The sequence below is a fragment of the Carlito syrichta genome, unplaced genomic scaffold (assembly GCF_000164805.1).
Source record: "Carlito syrichta isolate Samal-C Ts95f unplaced genomic scaffold, Tarsius_syrichta-2.0.1 Scaffold309701, whole genome shotgun sequence".
NCBI lineage: Eukaryota > Metazoa > Chordata > Mammalia > Primates > Tarsiidae > Carlito > Carlito syrichta.
In genome coordinates, this window is record NW_007253797.1 from 71,149 (window position 1) to 90,530 (window position 19,382).

The 19,382-nt window shown below is 45.8% G+C and overlaps 1 protein-coding gene across 1 annotated transcript in view; it reads right to left on the minus strand.

Moving 5' to 3' along the window:
- Positions 1–5,341: 5,341 nt before the first annotated feature.
- The window catches only part of PPM1L (protein phosphatase, Mg2+/Mn2+ dependent 1L), a 77,913-nt gene continuing 63,872 nt past the window's right edge, over positions 5,342–19,382 (minus strand). Inside the window, exons 2-3 of the mRNA XM_021717332.1 lie at positions 11,426–11,587; positions 5,342–7,242 (exon numbers count right to left, since the gene is read on the minus strand). Of these exons, the coding sequence (XP_021573007.1) occupies positions 6,896–7,242; positions 11,426–11,587 (509 nt within the window). The 3' untranslated portion in view covers positions 5,342–6,895. The remainder of the gene's footprint in view (positions 7,243–11,425; positions 11,588–19,382) is intronic.

Genomic DNA, 19,382 nt, shown 5'->3' on the forward strand with positions numbered 1-19,382 from the left:
TTTCATTTTTTTGAAAAAGTCTCCCTCTGTCGCTCCCTCACTCTGGAGTGCAGTGGCATGGTCACGGCTCACCGTAGCCTCTATCTCCTAGGCTCAGGTGATCCTTTCTCCTCAGCCTCCTGAGTAGCTGGGACTATAGGCGCTCACTGCCAAGCCTGGCTAATTTTTTTTCATTTTTAAATTTTTTGTAGAGATGGGGTATCACTACATTGCCCAGGCTGATTTTGAACTTCTAGTCTCAAGCAAACCTCCCACCTCAGACTCCCAAAGTGCTGGTATTATAGGCGTGAGCCATCACGCTCGGCCCTTTTTTTCTTACATGCGTTAACAGTTGTTTTCATGAACACATAAGCAAAGCTTTAGCTAATGGTCTAAAAGGGAAACCTAGTTTTTGAATGGTGAAAAGTGGTAAAAACTACCTTCTGTTGTTCTATATGCAAGTGTCAGAAATCACTATAAGTACAACTTATGTACAGTAAAGGACTGAACTCACATTTCTGAAGAGCGACTTTTTACTTTTTTTTTTTTTTTTGAGTTGGAGTCTCACTCCGTTGCCCAGGTTTGAGTGCAGTGACACACTCATGGCCACCCCAGCATTGACCTGCTGGGCTCCTGCAATCCTTCTGCCTCGGCCTTCCAAGTAGCCGGAAGGAACTACAGGTGTGCACTACCATGCCCAGCTAATTTTTTTATTTATTGTAGAGATGAGGTCTCGCCAAGTTGCACAAGCCGTTCTCGAAGCTGTGGGTTTAGGCAATTTCCTCACCTTGGCCTTCCAAGGTGCTGGGATTTGCACTTGAGCCACCACACCCGGCCTTTTTACATTTTTAATATCTGAGTATCCTAACGGGTTTTTTCCTCCGATTCTTGACTGTTACTTCTACCTTTGCTTCTGCATGAACACATTTTAAATGATGAATTATTTAGTTAGAATAGAGATACTTTGAGATAATGCTTGAAACCATATTTCACTTCTGAATTGCCTCCTGGCAAAAGGTGATGAGAGCGTGTGGCTGACTCTGCCCCTTTCCCACCCAGGCAGATCTTCACGCCCTGCACCAACCCCCAACCCTACCCCTGCCCCATTCGCACCCCAGCCCCCACCCCCACCACAATCTCTCACCAGAGCCTTCGCGGGAATCCACATGCGCTCAGTGTCCTTGGAAGTTTTTGAAATTAATTTGAATTTGGCAAATGTTAGATGGAATTTTTGTGGTTAAAAAAATGCCAGAATATAGCACTTCTAGAATAAATGAAGCCACATCACAGTATAATCTGTACCTTGGCTGCATGCTTGCTTTTTGGTGGAGCTTTGAAGAGTAAAAATGTCTGTGATGATTTGTTAAAATAAATAGTTACTACATGCTCTCCTCAAAGTCCTTAACTTGGATTTATTAATGCAGTTGTACAGATGATGGCGTGGTTAATACTAAATACATAAAAATGTCCATAGTCAACCCTTGGTTTAACAGTTTACAGCTTAACAGTGGTAAAAATAACAAATAATGAACAAAGCATCAATATTACTAGGAATCAGCAAGAAATGTACATATTAGAAACATGTTTAGAAACACATGGACACCCTGGGGCTTCAACTGTCTCTGGCCTCTGTGATCTGCCACCTCACCTAAGACATCTCACTTTTAGCTTTTTACCATTTTGGATAACATCCAGAGGGTGAGTTATTCCTAAATAGTGGATGTAATTTTGATTTAATAACTTTACACTAAATTCACTCTGTACCATGTTTCCCATTAGACTTGCTTCATCCATTATTTTGGGGTCATCTCTCCTGGTTTCCCACACTGCCCTGGTGAGAATGACAATTATGGAACTATGGTCAAGCCTCATATCATAGGCAAGAGATAACTATCAAACTTTACTATGTACATAAGATATGAAAGGTGGGATGGCACGGGGCAGGAAGTTTATTGTATGTATATATTTATTTTTTTAGAGATAGGATCATAGCTCACCGCAGCCATGAATTCTTGGGCTCAGGCGATCTTCCTACCTCAGCCTCCTGAGTAACTGGGACCAGGAGTGTACCACCATGCCTGGCTAATATTTTTTTTTTAAATTTTTGTAGAGACGGAATGTACGTTGCCCAGTGTAGGACAGGAATTTTTAGAATATACTAGCTCTAACTGATTTCAAATTAATCTATTGAATCTGGAGAGAATAGAGGAAAGAAAGTGTGAAGAGTTTACATTCTGACTATGACTTTAATTAAGGATAACTAATTTTTTTAAATCTAGTTTAAAATGTCAAAAATGAACTAAAACAAAATGTACCTTCTTCCTTTTCTATTATTTTCTACTATCACGTTGTGATGAAGTGTAAAAATACTTATTTTGATTCAATCCAGAAAGCAACTGAAAGTCTTGGAATGAATCTGAGAAATGCACCACTGTGGCAAAGCTTTTGCCTGTTATTCCCATGAAAGGAGGAGACGGAGTGTAGCGCTTCTAGTAGAACTGCGGGACTTCTGCCAACAACTGAGGCTGCTGTGGTCACATTTCATCACACTCTTCTTCACACCACTTTTATTAACAAGTCAGCCTCTTGTGTGAAAGGATTAGTGTCTAAATGGCAAATTGTACTGCTGCTACTAAGAGTCATGGTGAGTGAAAAACAGCAATAGTTCAATCTACCAGAATTTCCCAAGTGTGTTCTGCAGACAAGTGCCCTGAAGTGTTACTAGGTGTTACTTAAAAAAAGACTCCATGGTCAGATTAATCCGGAAAACACTGGGTTAACTGACAATACCTGTGTGGTGTTTTTCCCTCCCCTGCAGGACGTGTAAACTAGAGCCTTTGGTGTGCTCAGATGCACTAGCTAAGATAGCATGTGTTTCCCAAACTTATTTGACTCAGGGACCCTATATCTGGAAGCGCATCTTTGGAGCTTGTATTCGTTGGAACACACTTTGGGGAACACTGGATTCCGGTAGCAAGCAGCTACTAAGCTCAAAAGCCCAGACATCACAGATTTAATCCAGAAGCAATTAAGTAGGCTTGGCCTCTAACAGTCACGTCATTTTGCCCAAGTCAGCCCAGGAATGCTGGTGTGATGTGTTAAGGCCATTTGAGGAAAATATTAAGGAAATATCAGTTTAATGATGAGTAGAAAGGACACAAAAATAATTTCTGAAATAGCTAGGAAAAAAATTATACACAAAGCATGTATTCCTATACTTTCCAGTGTACAATGAAATGCTGCCCTTCCTAAGTGCAGAACTTTTACTGACATGGTATCAGGAGAAACCTGGCTACAACTCAGAAAAAAAAATCCCCAGGAAAATCAAGGTACACCTGGCAAAGGAAACGTGGTCACTCCACCTGTGAATCGTTCGTGTATTTCCAGGTACCCCAATGACCAAATCCAACAGGGTAATCAGTTTCCTAGAGTCACTTCTGATTGGATTGAAATGCTGTTGCCATCAAGCTCATGCAATCCTGTCTGTCATTTGCACAACATGCTGAAGTGATTACACTTGTAAGAAATCAGGCCTGTTTTGAATGATCCAGCTCACCCATCCTCCTTCCATGTAACACTCTCTGTGTAACGCTCTTATGACACATGTAGGTTTCAAGAGCCCAGTACGTCAATCCACAACAAGACCAGAATGCAGCCTCTGGTCCCCAGCACTATGCACATACACACACAAGAATGTCACATTAGAATAGCCATTCAGAGTTGACTGCCTTGGGCAAGCAGGTCACAGAAAATAAATGCAGGTTTTGGAAAGTAGCTTTGGAGCTTTTTATGTGATTGTTTATTCCTATGAGGAAAGAATTGCAAATACAATGCATTTTTTAAAAGTTCCCTGGCTGCCCTTCCTGTGCCCCCGTCGGTGTTGATAGCACACATGGCCTGCGCGGCACAGGAGAACAGGCATCAGGACCTGGGCTTGGCATCTTGCTGGAGCTCACAGCACGTGGTCAGTCATTCCCAGCTTCATGTCTAAGACTGTGAGACCATCCACCATTTGGCACTGTGGGGACTATTGGCAATTGGAACTCAGGCTGGCTAGGGAGTCCGGGCAGCCTTGGGTAACAATTCCAAAGCTTTGGCAGTGCTATTAAGGAAAGCTTCACATGCAGATGTCTCAGATCCATTCCCTAATACCTAGATTCAACCTCCCTGGGTGCCACAGGGCACCCCTGGGGACACCCCCAGCAGACCCCAACAGCTAGAAAGGGTCAGGGAGAGAGAGAGCCAGGAGGATACGGGCAAGGGAACAAAATACTCTAATTTTATTTATTTTTTATATTTTCTAGAGAGAATCTTGCTATGTTGTCCAGGCTGGAGCACAGTGTTATAATCATAGCTCACCCAGAACCCCCAGGCTCAAGTGATACTCTTGCCTCAGCCTCTGGAGTAGCTGGAACTATAGGTGTGCGCTACCACGCCCAGCTAATTTTCTAATTTTTTTGTAAAGATAGTGTCTTGCTTTATTGCCTAGGCTGGTCTCAAACTCCTGGGCTCAAGCAATCCTCCTGCCTCAGCATCCCAAAGAGCTGGGATTATAGGCGTGAGCCACTGCACCCAGCCAATACTCTGATTTTCGACATAACTATTGTAACTATTAATCAAACTGCTACTATTTTGCCTAGAAATTCTGTCTTCTGAAAATCTACACACCGTAGTGGGGGGAAAAGAGGCAGAAAGGGAGCAGGACACATATTCTCTATTTTGTTAAAGTCAGAAATGAATGGATTCTACAAAGCAAAATTCAGAAGATGCCTTGTGAACTCCTCAGAGAGCAAGTTCTGTAACTCTGCACTCAGCATAATCTATTAAGAAACCATATAGGGTACCTAAACACCAGTTTTCTAATGTAGTAGCTTTCCTTTTGCATCTTTACCAAAGCATTACTATTTTCATTTTAGACAATAAAAATTATTGTGAAATTTAAAAATGTCTTTCCCTTGTCATTACACATTTTTGTGTTAAAAATAAAAAGGGAAGATTGACTGTGGACTGTAAAATGCTGACACCGTTTATTCCTGGCTTCAGTTGGTGGTGGCCTGTGGTGGCACTTGCCGGTCACCTGGCCAGGCCGGCCCAGCACTGATCACAGCAGGGTTTGTTTTCCACATTCCTCCTCTGTCCCCACCCCAAATACACACATCCAAATGTCCAGTGTCTCTCCCTAGGCAAATGCTTACATTGAAATGGTGGCAGATATTTTGTTCTAGAACATTCTATGACTAAAAAAACAATAACCAAGGCTCTAATTCTAATGTTGGGCAATACAGTGTACAAAAGTAAGCCGATCTCTTGGGAAAGCGTTGGTCATTCTCAGTGCAGTTGCGGAAGGTGCGTTCTTGTGGCATCGTGACGCCTGCAGTCCTTGCAGCCACGAGGCAGTCTCTTCACGCTCTGCCTTCTCTCCTGGAAACTGCTCCGGGAGGGCGCGATGGCTGTGGGAGGGTGGAGGGCAGGCAGGAGATGGACGGAGTGGGTGTGGGGCCTTTGAGAAGCTTTGATGACAGATACCCACACAGGAGGAAGAGAACCAGGTGGATACGCCGGGCAGGGGGCAAGGAAAACTTGTCTGGCTTTGGAGCCACCTTAGCCAGGCAGAGAGTGACCCAGCATTTTCTCTAAATTAACTTAGAAGATACTGAGGTTGGAATGAGACATTGGTGACAGGAAACGGAGAGCAGAAAGCTAAGCCCCAGATGACTACGGGCTGCTCATCACTGTGGGGTCACGCTTGAATCCCGACTGGCTTTGCTGCCACCACGCACAGTGCCCCAGGTGTCCCAGTGCTGCTCCCTGCAGGCTGCACAGGGTGGTCAGTGTCTGCCTGGGGAGAGCTCCCCGGTGTGGACGGAGGCTTGCAACCAGACATTAAAGGCTGCCTTTCCACAGCCAAGGAGGGGCGCAACCTGTTGGTTGCCACCAGACTCTGTGCCTGGCTGCAGTTCCAGGCCCTGCTTCTCAGGACACTGCTCGACAGACACTTGGAAGGAAAACACACAGAAACTGGCGGCTGCAGCTCCTCGGGGATGATCACACCAGCTCCGTCTCTCCTCTCCCATGCAAACAGCCTGTTCTGGGGGGCGCTATGACTCCCTCAGCCTTGCTCTCCTCCACCTACCCTCAAAAAGGCAGGGGGCGGAGAGGGATGATGGCATGGTGACTTGCTTTTCTCATTTCCGTGAACATGGTTTCTTAGTCGTCTTAGATGAAAGATCACGGTGTCTGTTGGTGAAGTTAACAGCTGCCTGTCACGCAGTCAGGTCTAAGCCAAAGGTTAAGGTCATGAGTGGTCAGGATCAATGCAAGAAGACTGCCAGGTGGTACAGAGCCCACTTAACTCATAAAGGGGTGAGGCAGGGGTCACCGCTGCTGTGCAGGGAGCTGCTGCGGCTGTCCCCTCCTCTCTGCTCCCCCTCAGTCTCCAGGAGCAGCTGCTGAATCAGAAGCCACTGCAGACCCGCTTCTGGGCTCAGGGTGGCACTTCCTCCCCAAGGGGGACGGTCAGCTCCTGGCTGCTCACAGGTGGCACCATGGCCTGCCCTGCCCACTGTTCCAGAGAGAAGACACAACAGGGATAACAGGGGGACCCCAACGGGGTCTCGAAAAGAATCTTACGAGGGAGACTACATGGCACATGTGCTATTCACCTCATACACGGGATCTACAGCTAGTTATTTCTAGATTGTGGATGAAAGGGTTGGGAAAACATGAAGAAACCACTTGCCAGCCTCTCGGCTACATGGACCAAGAGCCCCCTCTGCTCCTTGTGATGAGACCCGAGACCACCAGGAGGGGTTCCAAGTCTGGGATGGATGAGCCTAATGACAACTCGCACGCCCTTCACTGCGTGGGGAGACCAGCGTTGAGGTCCTGGGTCCAGGGCAGTGGGGACCCCACAGGCTCACTGCTCTTCTGTCTTGCTGCTGTTCCTGAACTTCACCACCATGACCGTGATGTTGTCGGGGCAGCCTCTGTAGAACGACTGCAGAACTATGCTCTTGGCCCCGAAGTGAGGTTCATCCAGGCGCTCCTTGATGAACCGGACCGCTTCCTCGTTGCTGAAGGCATCCCAGAGGCCGTCTGAAGCCAAGATCATGAACTCGGGCTGAAGCTTGTCCAGGTCAAAGGTCAGGATGTCTGGGTCCGGGATGACCACGTTGAGGTTTTTCAGTGGGTAATCCCCCAGGGACCGAGACATGGCCAGGATCCCCTGCACTCTCCAGGAGCCATTGAAACTGATGAAACCACCTGGGAAGACAAAAGGAGCTGTTAGCTTGAGCAGCTAACACATCTCTACACCTGGATCTTCTGTACCTGAGCAGGAGTGCAGGCTGTCCCTTGGCCTCTGTCACCCCCAGCTCCCCCAGGACTGGGCAACAACCTGCTTCCCAGGACTGGGCAACAACCTGCTGCATGGCTTGGAGTTTGATGCTGCACCAGCTGATTCTCATCCCTCATCCTTGGCATCTTGGAGGAGTTTGAGAACAAATCAGTAAGGGTCCTGAAGGCAGGGGAAAAGTAGGGGTGGAGGCACCTGTGTTAACACCATGCCAGCTTGGGGATGGACAGTAGAGGGCACCAGCATGGGGTGCCAGAAGAGGAGCAAAGGGACACAGAGAAGCAGGGGGCGTTGGGCACCAGAGAGAGACATCACTTGCATGTGTCATTTATCCTGAGGCACCCTTGGGTTTACCTTTTTAGACCTTTCCCCAAATAGAATCGGGATTAAGGAAAAGCACATATCAGTACAGATGTTAAAAGCTCAGGTCAGATCACTTGGGCTGGATTCCTGGCTTGGTTGCTTCTGGCCATGTCTGACATTGGGTGAGAAGTGGTCTCTCTCATCCACAGTGTCCCTAGTTGTGGAATGAGGACAGTGTCCACTTCACATGGCTGAGATTGAGAAATGAACCCATACACATCCCACAGAAGTAATTTAGCACAGTAGCTGAAAATAATACGCACTTAATACTATTATTATCATTTATTTAAAAGAGCTAGCATTTTGTTCATTCATGTCTTTGTCAGATATTTGCTAACATTTCCTCTGTGCAAAGCAGTTTGCAGGATATGGCGTTACACAGGATCTAGACTTTTCTCAATAAGTAGACAGTGTGGCTGGAGAGATATGCCCTGTGTACTGAATACTATAAGTACCAAGTAGTATTCTCAGGGGAGACTTGTATTTGCTCAATGCTGGAGGTAGCTGGAGGGCAGAGGGGGTGATTGCTGGTTGTGGTGATCAGGGAGCATTCACACTGGGTTCTGAGTGACAGGTAGGACCTCCACGGTCAGGGATGCAGGAGAACATTCCAGGAAGTGTGGTCCAATGGAAAGAGCACAGGCTCAAGAATCACACAGTCTGGGGCTTCGGTCCTGGTCTCGTCACTCACTAGTGTCCTTGGGCATACATGCCTCTCTGAGCATCCAGTTTGTTGGTAGAACTCAAGAATATTATCAAGTTTATACGATTGTAAAGAGAACAGGTGTGTGCACAGAGGGAGCATGCAGTGAATAACAGCTCATGTGGTGGCTCATGGCGGCTCTTGGGGCCAGCATAAGGAGTGGAGGCAGAAGACCAACATGGATTTGGCCTAGACTGGCTGGAGCCTGCTGTCATGCTAAGCAGGGTAGGATAGGGGGGAAATGTCCTGAAAGGAAGCTTGAGATCAGAGAACACACACATAAGAATGTTAAAAACAAGGCTGGGCACAGTGGCTCATGTCTGTAATACAAGCACTTTAGGAATCCAAAGCAGGAGGATCCCTGGAGGCCAGGAGTTTGGGACTAGCCTGGGTAACATAGTGAGACCTTGTCTCTACAAAAAATTTTAAAAATTATTGGACATGGTGGTATGTGTCTGTAGTCCTTGTTCCTTGCAAGGCTGAGGTGGGAGGATCACTTGAGCCCAATAGTTGGAGGCTGCAGCAAGCTAAAATCATGCCAGTGTACTCCAGTCTGGGCAACAGAGTGAGACCCTGTCTCTTAAATAATAATAATAACAATAATAAATATATATGTGTGTGTGTATGTATATATATATATATATATTTTTTTTTTTTTTTTTCTTAAGATGGTGAAACCAATCACCATTCCTCAGGCCCTGCTATAAAATATATGTCAAAGAACAGAGTGGGCCAGGCATGGTGGTTCACACCTGTAATCCCAGCACTTTGGAGGCAGAGACGAGAGGATTACCTGAGTTCAAGGGTTTGAGACCAGCCTGGGCAACTTGGTGAGACCTTGACTCTACAATAAATTAAAAAATAAAATTAGCCAGGTGTGGTGACACGCACCTGTAGTTCCAGCAACTTGGAAGGCTGAGGTGGAAGAATTGCCTGAGCCCAGCAGGCTGAGGCTGTGGTGGTTGTGAGCGTGCCACTGCACTCCAGCCTGGGCGACAAAGAGTGAGACTCTGACTCAAAAAAAAAGAACAGAGTGGGTATGATTAACCTCTTTGGAGATGGTGTCCATATTTGCTTCTACCAAGAATCTGAAAGGTATGGGGGTGTGGGTGATGGCATGACAGGGAAGAGGAAGAAGGATGCTCACAAAAGAGAGCTGAGTGTGAAGAAGACACTCCAAGTGTGTTGTGTGCATCCATGCCTGTGTCTGCATGAGAGCAGGCCAGCTGTCTCGGCAGGATCTCAGCAGACTCTCACAGGGAGATGGTGTCTCTGGAAGTCAGGATGCCACAATATTTCACTCACACTGCCTGGAGCGCCTCAAAGTCTGACAGATGCTCCTAAGACATCATTTGTTCCATCCCATCAATGGAAAATCTGACCAAGGCTTTCATTAAAAATTATTCTGTACCTCAAGCCAAGGTTGTAATAAAATTCAACACATTCTGACTCAATGGTATAGCTTCCTACTGTGAAAAAGCAAGTGTTGATCAGGTTCATTCCCTTTATTCACTGGGCAGAAGCTGATGTGTACAGACTGAGTCAATCTGCAGATTAGCCCAGGCAGCAGGTCAGAGACCAGCTACATGAACACCGCACTGCACCCCTCTGGAAGTGGCCTGCTGCTAGCGCTATGGAGACCCCACGTGCCAAAGCTTTCAGTCTGGGGAGTGAAAGAACTCCTCCCTTCCATGAGGATAAAAGAATCCCCCATGTCTATTTATGAAGATGCACTAATCAACTGATTATATTCCTTTGAATCTGTACAAGTGTCACTTTAGTTAGGCCTATGTGGGCCAGCCTACTTAGAACTGCACCATCCCGACACTCCCCAATCCTTTCCTGCTTCAAGTCTCTCTACAGCAGTTACCACTTTGTAATATATAACTTACATATTTTTATTTATTTATTTTCTGTTAATGCCTACCTACCCCATTCCCCACCCACATGGCGATTTCAGAATGTGTTTTGTAAGGACTTTGAAGAGGAGGCTTTGTGTACCCAACCCCTAGAATGTTGACTCAATCAATGAATAAGGGACTCCTACACTGCCCTCCTCTACCCATCCTCCTCCAGATATTTTCTGATCCCAGACACTGGGCTTGGTGCTGGGATATGGAGATGAATAAGACCAAACTCCTGCCCACAGAGAGGTGACAGTCAGGAAGGCAAGACAGATGAGAGAGTTAGGTATGTCCATGTACTGTGACAGGTGACCCGAGAAGTCCCCATTGGGTATTGGAGAAAGGCAGAAGGACATCAACTTTAAGCTTGCAGGGCTTTTGTCACAGTATGACAGGGAAGGCTTCCAAAAGGACACTTTCAACTGAATCTTGCAGGACAAGTGATTCTCACCCACTGGACAATGGGAACAGCAAAGGCACAGAGGTATCAGGAACAAGGTTCTTTTTTTGAGTCAGGGTCTCACTCTGTCGCCCAGGCTGGAATGCAATGGATCAGGGCTCACCGCAGCCTCAACCTCCTGAGCTCAGGCAATCCTTCTGTCTCAGCCTCCCAAGTACCTGGGACTACAGGTGTGTGCCACTATGTCCAGCTAATTTTTTTTAGAGATGAGGACTCTCTATATTGCCTAGGCTGGTCTCAAATTCCGGGCTCAAGTGATCCTCCCACCTTAGCCTTCCAAAGTGTTGGGTTTACAGACATGAACCACAGCACCTGACAGAAACAAGGTTTTCTGGGGAATGGTCGCTAGCATGGCATGGCTGGAGGGAGGCAGGGAATGGCAAGAGAAGGCACCAGGAACCAAGGCCCAGGGATCTTATTAGCCTTTAAATTGGAAAGGGGCTTTCTTGGCCCTTTCAGAATCATTGGCCATGAAGAAGGGCAAACTCAGTGGCCATTTACTTGATAGGCAACATTACAGAGTCAGTTTCAGAGCCCTCGGCAGCAGTCTGTGTATGGGCCTCACCACAGGGGGCAGAACATGCATCCCCCACCAGCTCTCCCAGCAAGCCGCCTTGCCCGCCACCAAGATGCGATGATCCTCGGAGGCGCTGCAAGCTCACCAGCTCTCTTTATCCTCTTCCTTTCCTTCAGCTGGTAAGGCTTGTGATCATGGGACAGAGGAATGGCATTCCCATCTTTGTCACACAGGACCCCACGCGAGTCACCCACGTTGGCCACAGTGAGGTCTTTATCTGAGAGTAGGGCGATCAGACAGGTTGTACCTGAAAAACAGAGAGAGAGGCCACGCAGGAGGTTAGTGATGCCTCTTGGTTACTGGGTCTTACAGTCAGTGAAACTGCCTCTGCTGGGTGAGCATCTGACTCCAGCCACTCTGGAAGGACAGCCGTTCACTGCAATTGACACGCATCAATTCCAACAGTCCACTTCTTACTCATGTTAGAGTGTCACTGAAACAGCCTCAGATAACATGATCATTTTCCTAAATCGCTTTGTCTCTACTGCTCTTAATTTATACATATCATATTTAAAAGGATTAGGAGAGAATAAAAATCAGTTTGAAGCTTCAGACAACTGATCCCCATGGGAAGCTTCTCCTTGGTGCTGAATTTCTGTAAAGTCCCACTTGGAGGCAGGGGGATGCGGTGAGGGGAGCTCTGCTGTTGAGGGGGGCTCCTCGGCTGAGGGCCCGAAGAGTCAGGAAAGCAGATGCCAACAGCTGCGTCCCGTACAACCTTGGTGACACAGACTGACAGCAAAGATGGGGGGCCAAAATCAGGGTAGACCCAGAGTGTGAAGGGACAGACCATAAAGGTAGAAGCAGAAAGACCTATGGTGGCTAGGCGTGGTGCCTGGCACCCGTAATCCCAGCACTTTGAGAGGCCAAAGCAGAAGGATTGCTTGTGTCCAGAATTTCAAAACCAGCCTAGACAACATAGCAAGACTCTGTCTCTACAAAAAGTTTTTTTAAAAAATTAGCTGCATGTGGTGGTGCACACCTGTAGTACCAGCTACTTAGGAGACAGAGGCAGAAGGATCACCTGAGCCCAGGAAGTTGAGGCTGCAGTGAGCTGGGATTGCACCACTGCACATTCCAATCTGGGTGACAGAGTGAGACCCTGACTCAAAAAAAAAAAAAAGCCAAGAAAAGAAAAACCTATGGTGATGACAGAGCTGAGGTCTAGGTGGATGGGAGGAGCAGGCTGGAGGTTGGGGCGGCCAAAGTTGGATGGAAGCAAGACTGAAAGCTGCTCACTGGATCCAACAGAAGATGGAAAGACAACTCTCCTCAAATTCTTCTGAAATGCGGATGAATAGGCAGGTCTGGCTGGAGCCTGCCTGGTCAGCTGCCCTCTGCTCCCCTTCCCTCTGACAGTGTCCCTCTTGGTATGCAAATACCTGTGAAATGTACCACCCGCTGATCTCTCACCTCAAACTGCTAACTCCAGTCCTTGTTGAAATTATCATTAATTAGTCTTCATCGACATTTCCTTCCTCATTAAGGGTGTATTCCATAACAAGACTATAAACTGTATCTAAATAGCTCCTTAGCCTTCATAGGACAAGAAAGACTGAGTTCTTAAAGAGACATAAAGAATAAGTTCAGGTCACTAGCAAGAGCAGGAGAATCACTAGCATATGCAGTTATGGTAGTTCTCTTTAAAATTTTATCTTAAAGCTTATTTAACTCAAAACTGCCTTGACTAGAAATAGAAACACACAAGATGTCTCTAATATGAAAGGCCTGTGAAAAAGAAAAAAGACTAATCTCATGGATTATCAAAGCAAAATGTTGACCTTTATTTTATTTTTTAAATTAATTAATTTTTTTTTTTTTTTTAAGTCAGGGGCTCACTCTGTTGTCCAGGCTGAAGGGCTATAGCACAATCACGGCTCACCACAGCCTCAACCTCCTGGGCTCAGGCAATCCTCTCTCCTCTACCTCCAAAGTAGCTGGAACTAGGGCAAGTGCCACCATACCTGGCTGATTTTTCTATTTCTTATAGAGTTGGGGGTCTTGATATGTTTCCCAAGCTGGTCTCCTGGGCTTAAGCGATCCTCCCACTCTGGCCTCCCAAAGTGCTGGGATTACAGGAGCGAGCCACAACACCTGGATCACACCCATTTTATAAACTCATTAGTTGGGTGAAGAGACCTGAGTTGGGTGAAGAGCACCACGTGGGTCATTAGAGGTGGAGAAATGACAACAGGGAGCTGGCTCTGCAGGGGAGGGCATGTCTATCTGAGATCTCAGCAGCCCAGCTGTCAACTGACTGTCCGAAAGTGTGTGACATGTCACTCCATTTACACGCCTTATGATTCTGTCACCCATTAGACTAACGTCCCTTTTAGGGCCAGGGAGACGCCCCATTCACAACTGTATGCTTATCACAGTACTTTGTATGCTGTCTGCACAGACTCATAATGCTGGGGTGGGGGGAGGGAAATGGGGCGCTTTTCAATTCACACCTTCTACTAATTGTACTATTTGTACCATGGACACCTTGGTACTGTGCACACATACATACTCTAACCATGTCAGCCATAAAAATGCTTTTATTTTCTAAAAGTTTTAACAGGGTTATCTAGCTGATGGGATATTGGGCCTTTTTGTTTTCTTTATACTTCCTGTATTCAGATGAATTTAATGTTATTTAAAACCACAGTTTATTCACAGTATTTCAGGAGCATAAGTACTGCATAAAACAAAGTATACAGGATAGAAAACAAAAAACAAAACTAACAATCTTGGTTACAGAGCGTAAGATGGCACAGACAGAAAATAGCAGTTACAGTGACGACAGTGGCATTTGTGGTAGTTCAAGTTCAGATTCGGATTCCACATCAGTGACTACTCTTCAGTGTCTGGTGACAGTCAAGTGAGGGTCCACTACCTTAGGCCCTCCACCCCACGCTGCTCCCGCCCCTAAGTGTTGTCACTTAATTCTGTTCAGAGGGAACAATCAAGACCCTCCTTACCTGGCACCCCCAGCCTTTCTGCAGGCACACAGCTATGATGTAAACACTGGAATCATGAGCATCCTTACTTTGTGAAAGTCACCTACATGTGACATTTTCTCAAGTGAGTGCCATCACGCTTTTGTTGCTGGGGTTGAGTGGGAAGCGGATGGAGTGGAGAAAACCTGTCTTATATGCCTTGCTGGTAACAAGGCAGACACCCACCAGGTGCCAGGTTGCTCATGCTGACAGCGGTTCCTTTCTGTGACATAAAGTCCCTTGTATAATGAAGGAAATTGCCATTTTTCTTTTAATTTTTATTTTTGTAAAGACAGGGTCTCGCTATGTTTCCCAGGTTGGTGTCAAACTCCTGAGCTCATGAGATCCTTGCACCTCGGTTTCCCAAAGTGCTGGGATTACAGGTGTGAGTTACTGTGCCTGGTCACCATTTTCTTACTTAGGAAAGAGAGAAAGAAATTGAGGAGGTAGGGAAGGGGTGGCAAGGAATAAGGAAGGGGAGGAGAAAGGGGGAGAGAGAGACACATGTGCACACACACACACCGCTACCTCAAGAATCTCAGTGAATTTCAGTGAAGGTGTTACAACAGCCAAAGGGCCATTCATAATACACATTTATAGATGGAGAATCAACATATTTACAGATGTAGAGAAATAAAACAGGTTTAGCTCATAAGGGTTTGACAATGAATTCAAGAACACAATTTCAGGGTCTAGATGACATCATGGCCTGACAACTGACAGAAATTACATTAGTGTGCAACATATTAGAAAAAGTGCAGGTGAAGCCTATCACAAATGAAAGTGTCACACGAGAATGATAAGATCACTGACCCCTCTCCCGCCACCAGTCGATACTGCAATCAGCCCTGGCCTGAAACACCGATAAAGTACCAGGTGGTGCTCAGATAAGCCTCCTGGTCCCTACCCCTGTGGCCATCATCTTTAGTCTGCTGAAGCTTGGCGCGCTTAGAGCTTCTTTCTTCTAATAATCGACGCTGAAACAGTGGTGGAATTGTCAGGGATGATACCTCATCTGTAAAGTCTAACAGCAAGTGCTGATCTTTCCTTCTTTATACGTCTCTCTTGTCCATTAATGGAGTCCCCGTACCTCCTGCTCTAGGTTCTGTGGGAGGCAGGCTCTTCAGAGTCATGTTAATATGTGTGGCTGGGCGTAGATACTGTGCCACCTGACACAGCTGTCTAACTCTGTGCAGGAGACTGGTAAAGGAATACTTCTTAGGATTCACATCACAGATCAGGAGTGCCCTATAATAGGCCTTATAGTAATGAACTTGAAGTTATTTGATGTTAAGAGAGCCTGAATGGAACGCAACTGGGAAGAGATTAGTCTATGTGGAAGGATGTATATGGGCCAAATTATGAGAGCTGTTGAGTACCAAGCACTCACTGTGTCAAGCTCTGTGCTCAGGCTTGGCATGCATAAATGCTTTAATCTTAACAACCTATAGGATACTACTATTATTCCAATTTTACAGATGATGAAACTGAGATTGAGTGTTGAATGTTGCTTCCAGCCTTGAAGTTGGCCATCATGGCTACTTCATATTTAATGCAAACCAGAAGAAAGTATCTCTTCCTCTAGACACTTTACTACCATCTCCATAAAATGACCATAATACATATTCAAATCAACAGTGACACTGTGTGACTGGTGGCTCCCAAGGCTGTGCACTCCAGACATGCCCACAACGTGGACAACCCTGCTGTAGACTGTATCTTGCCATCACCGACCTGGAAAGAAAGACACCACAGCACAGGGCCAGCCAATGAGGAAGTTCAGCAGAACATGCATGAGAGGGTTTCTATTTCACCCAGAGATTGGTGGCAGTGCTAATATCCAACCTGGAATAGTGAAAGGTTGCAAAACCACATCCAAGGCCAAGGGATGCCACTAAAGAACACATCTAGGCCTTCTTTCATCAGGACCTGTGGTACTAGGACAGCAAACAATCTTTGTGGGCTTCTAAGCAGAGGCAGATGCAATGCGACACCCTCATCTAGGAGAGGAGACTTATGTGAATCTCCCAGGCTGGGCACAGACAGAGAGTCCCCCAGATGGCACCTCCTTGGGTCTCCCTTTGCAGTCAAAGCTGCATCAGCTTCTCATCACATTCTGGAAACCGAGTGGCAGGAATGACATTTGGAGAGAAACTGTCAAATTAGATCTTTTCTTTCTTCTCTGAGATTTTTACATAAGCAAAACATCAACTACTGAGTTTGACACTGGCTGAATGCGAGAGTCAACTTGATGACAAATTCTATTATTTTACATCCTAGTACTACTTGGTTAATTCTAGATTTGGGTTTTCTTGGGCTCTTCCCCAGCAAACCTAGTAATTAATATGATGACTACAAGAAATGAGACTGTAGTTTATGAACACTAGAAAGATCTTTCCTGCAAATGAGGCATGCCACCCTAAATAGGAAAAAACAATCTCTTTAGTGGGAAGGCGGAGGTCATCATTGAAGCCTTCAGAATCTGATGGCATATTCATTTAATTTTCACACTTCGCCAGAGTTAAAGTATAGACATGTCATCTGATTCTCATGAATACCATTTTGAACTTGAAATGTTCTTCAATTTCACATTTCCAAGTGCTGTAATAATAATGTTTATTTCACACTTGGGTGCGATCTGTGGGCACCCTTCCGGCCCTTCCTTTTCAGTTAAGTATGAACATGTGAGCCACTTCCTAGTAAACTGATCACATGCCCTGGGGCATTGTAGGGAACCAGCCCGTCCTGTGCTGCAGGAGTCTGCACAGACCTTCCCTGGGCAGGACTATTTTGAGGCTCAAGCAAGCAGACAAGTGCTGTGACACTCATTCACATACTTCTTGTAACCATGGTTGGCATTTTGTTGAGATGAGAGCGTGCTACTGAAGTCAATTAAAAGTACATAATCACAACCTAAATTCTAACTCCAGTATCTTTTAATGGTAAATAAAATCAGTCTCATGGTTGCTTTGATTCTTCTTTTATTTTTTTTGAGTTGGAGTCTCACTGTCGCCTGGAGTGCAGTGGCCTCAACCCGCTGGGCTCTGGCAATTCTTCCACCGCAGCCTTCCAAGTAGCCGGAATTACAGGCCTGCGCTACCATGCCCGGCTAATTTTTGATTTACTGTAGAGATGAGGTCTTCTTACAAAAGTCAGAGAAGTACTAGCTATGTATTTTTTCATGTTATTTGAGGATTCTTCTGTGAGATGTTTCACTTCTCTGGGGGGTTCCCAGCAAATTAAAAGCACTGTCTCTGCCTCTTTATGAAGCCACGGGAGTGGGATCTGACAGGAACTTCTGAAATAGAGCTTTAGGAAAAGGGGCATTTGACTTTCTATCTAAGGCTGAGAGAGGAGACTGGAAGAAGAAGGCCTTTCATCTGTGCTTAGAAGAGAATCATACTTTCTTCGACCTTTTTGTTCTTAGTGTGTAGTCAACCCTCTTCCCTACAGTTTTGATGAAAACCAAACCTTTGAGGTGATTACATCCTTCTTATTTATTTATTTATTTATTTACTTATTTTTGAGTTGGAGTCTCACCCTGTCGCCCAGACTGGAGTGCAGTGGCTGCTCCCGGCTACCGCAGCCTCGACCTGCTGGGCTCCGGCGATCCTTCCGCCTCAGCCTTCCAAGTAGCCGGAATTACAGGTATGCACTACCACGCTCAGCTGGTTTTTTGATTTATTGTAGAGATGAGGTCTCACTGCCCAGGTGGGTCTCAAACCCACGGGCTCAGGCAATCCACTCACCTCAGTCTCCCAAAGGCGCAGGATTACAGGCTGAGCCACTGAGCCCAGCACATCCTCCTTATTTAAATCACCACGTAACTATAAATTTGTGTATACACACATGTGTCGGTGGGATGGTGTTTAGAGATACTGACTGAAGTTCCCATCTCCAGGCACAGGCCCCTCTTTCCGGGCCTGAGGTCCTCACTGTCCTAGGGAAGACTAGGATTGCTATGGCTAAAAGGCAAAAAAAAGAAGTCTGGGTTTTAAGTGTACCCACCACCACATTGTACCCAATAGGTGATTTTTCGTCTCTCCACTTTGTGCTCCTCCCTCCTCTGAGTGTTCAGTGTCCATTATACCATTCTCTATGCCTTTGCAGACCCTTAGTTTAGCTCCCACTTATAAGTGAGAACATGCGGTGTTGGGTTTTCTGTTCCTGCATTAGTTCACTTAGGATGATGTTCTCCAATTCCATCCAAGTTGCTGCAAAAGACATTATTTCATTATTTTTAATGGCTGAGTAGCATTCTCTAGTGTATGCACACAACATTTTCATTATCTACTGATTGATTGATGGGGATTTAGGGTGATTCTACATCTTCGAAATTGTGACTTGTGCTGCAATGAACATGTGAGTGCAGGTATCTTTTTAATACAATGACCTGTGCAATGCAACCATGTAACTAAAAACTATTTGTACCCCCTAATTCTATTAAAATAAACAAAAAAAAGTAGCCATGCTCAGCTTTTGGGGTTCAAGGAAACTGAAAACTCACAAAGAGACAATATTCTCAAGAAAAAACCTTTTTGAGTATCCATCAGCCAAAGTTTTGGACTCAGACAAAGGCATGTGAAGATGAAGAACACAGTGAGCTTTCTTGCCTGAGTTCTTTCTTCCTGCACTCCCTGACCAGTGAGGCTGGAGAAGACGAAGGGGAGACAAAGAGGAAGGCGAGAGGGAGTCTTTGGTGGGAGGCTGTCCAAGAATTACGTGACACTCAAAACACAGAAGACTTAGATCTTGCTTTCTAAGACATAGGCCAAGAAATTACACACCTGTGCCCAGATGGGAGTCAATGCTGAGTGAGAATGGATGGCCCAGCATCAAGCAGAGAGAACTGCTGAAAACTGTCTCAGAGTGCCGTGAGAGGGTCTTCCAACCACAGGTCGTGAAGACCCTCGGTCATTTCAGCAGATAGACAATAACTACATCCTGACACTTAGGTCACCCCTTGGGGAAAGGGAGACAAAACATAAATTCAGTCTAGTATTTTTTTTTTTTTTTTTTTTGAGTTGGAGTCTCACTCTGTCGCCCAGACCGGAATGCAGG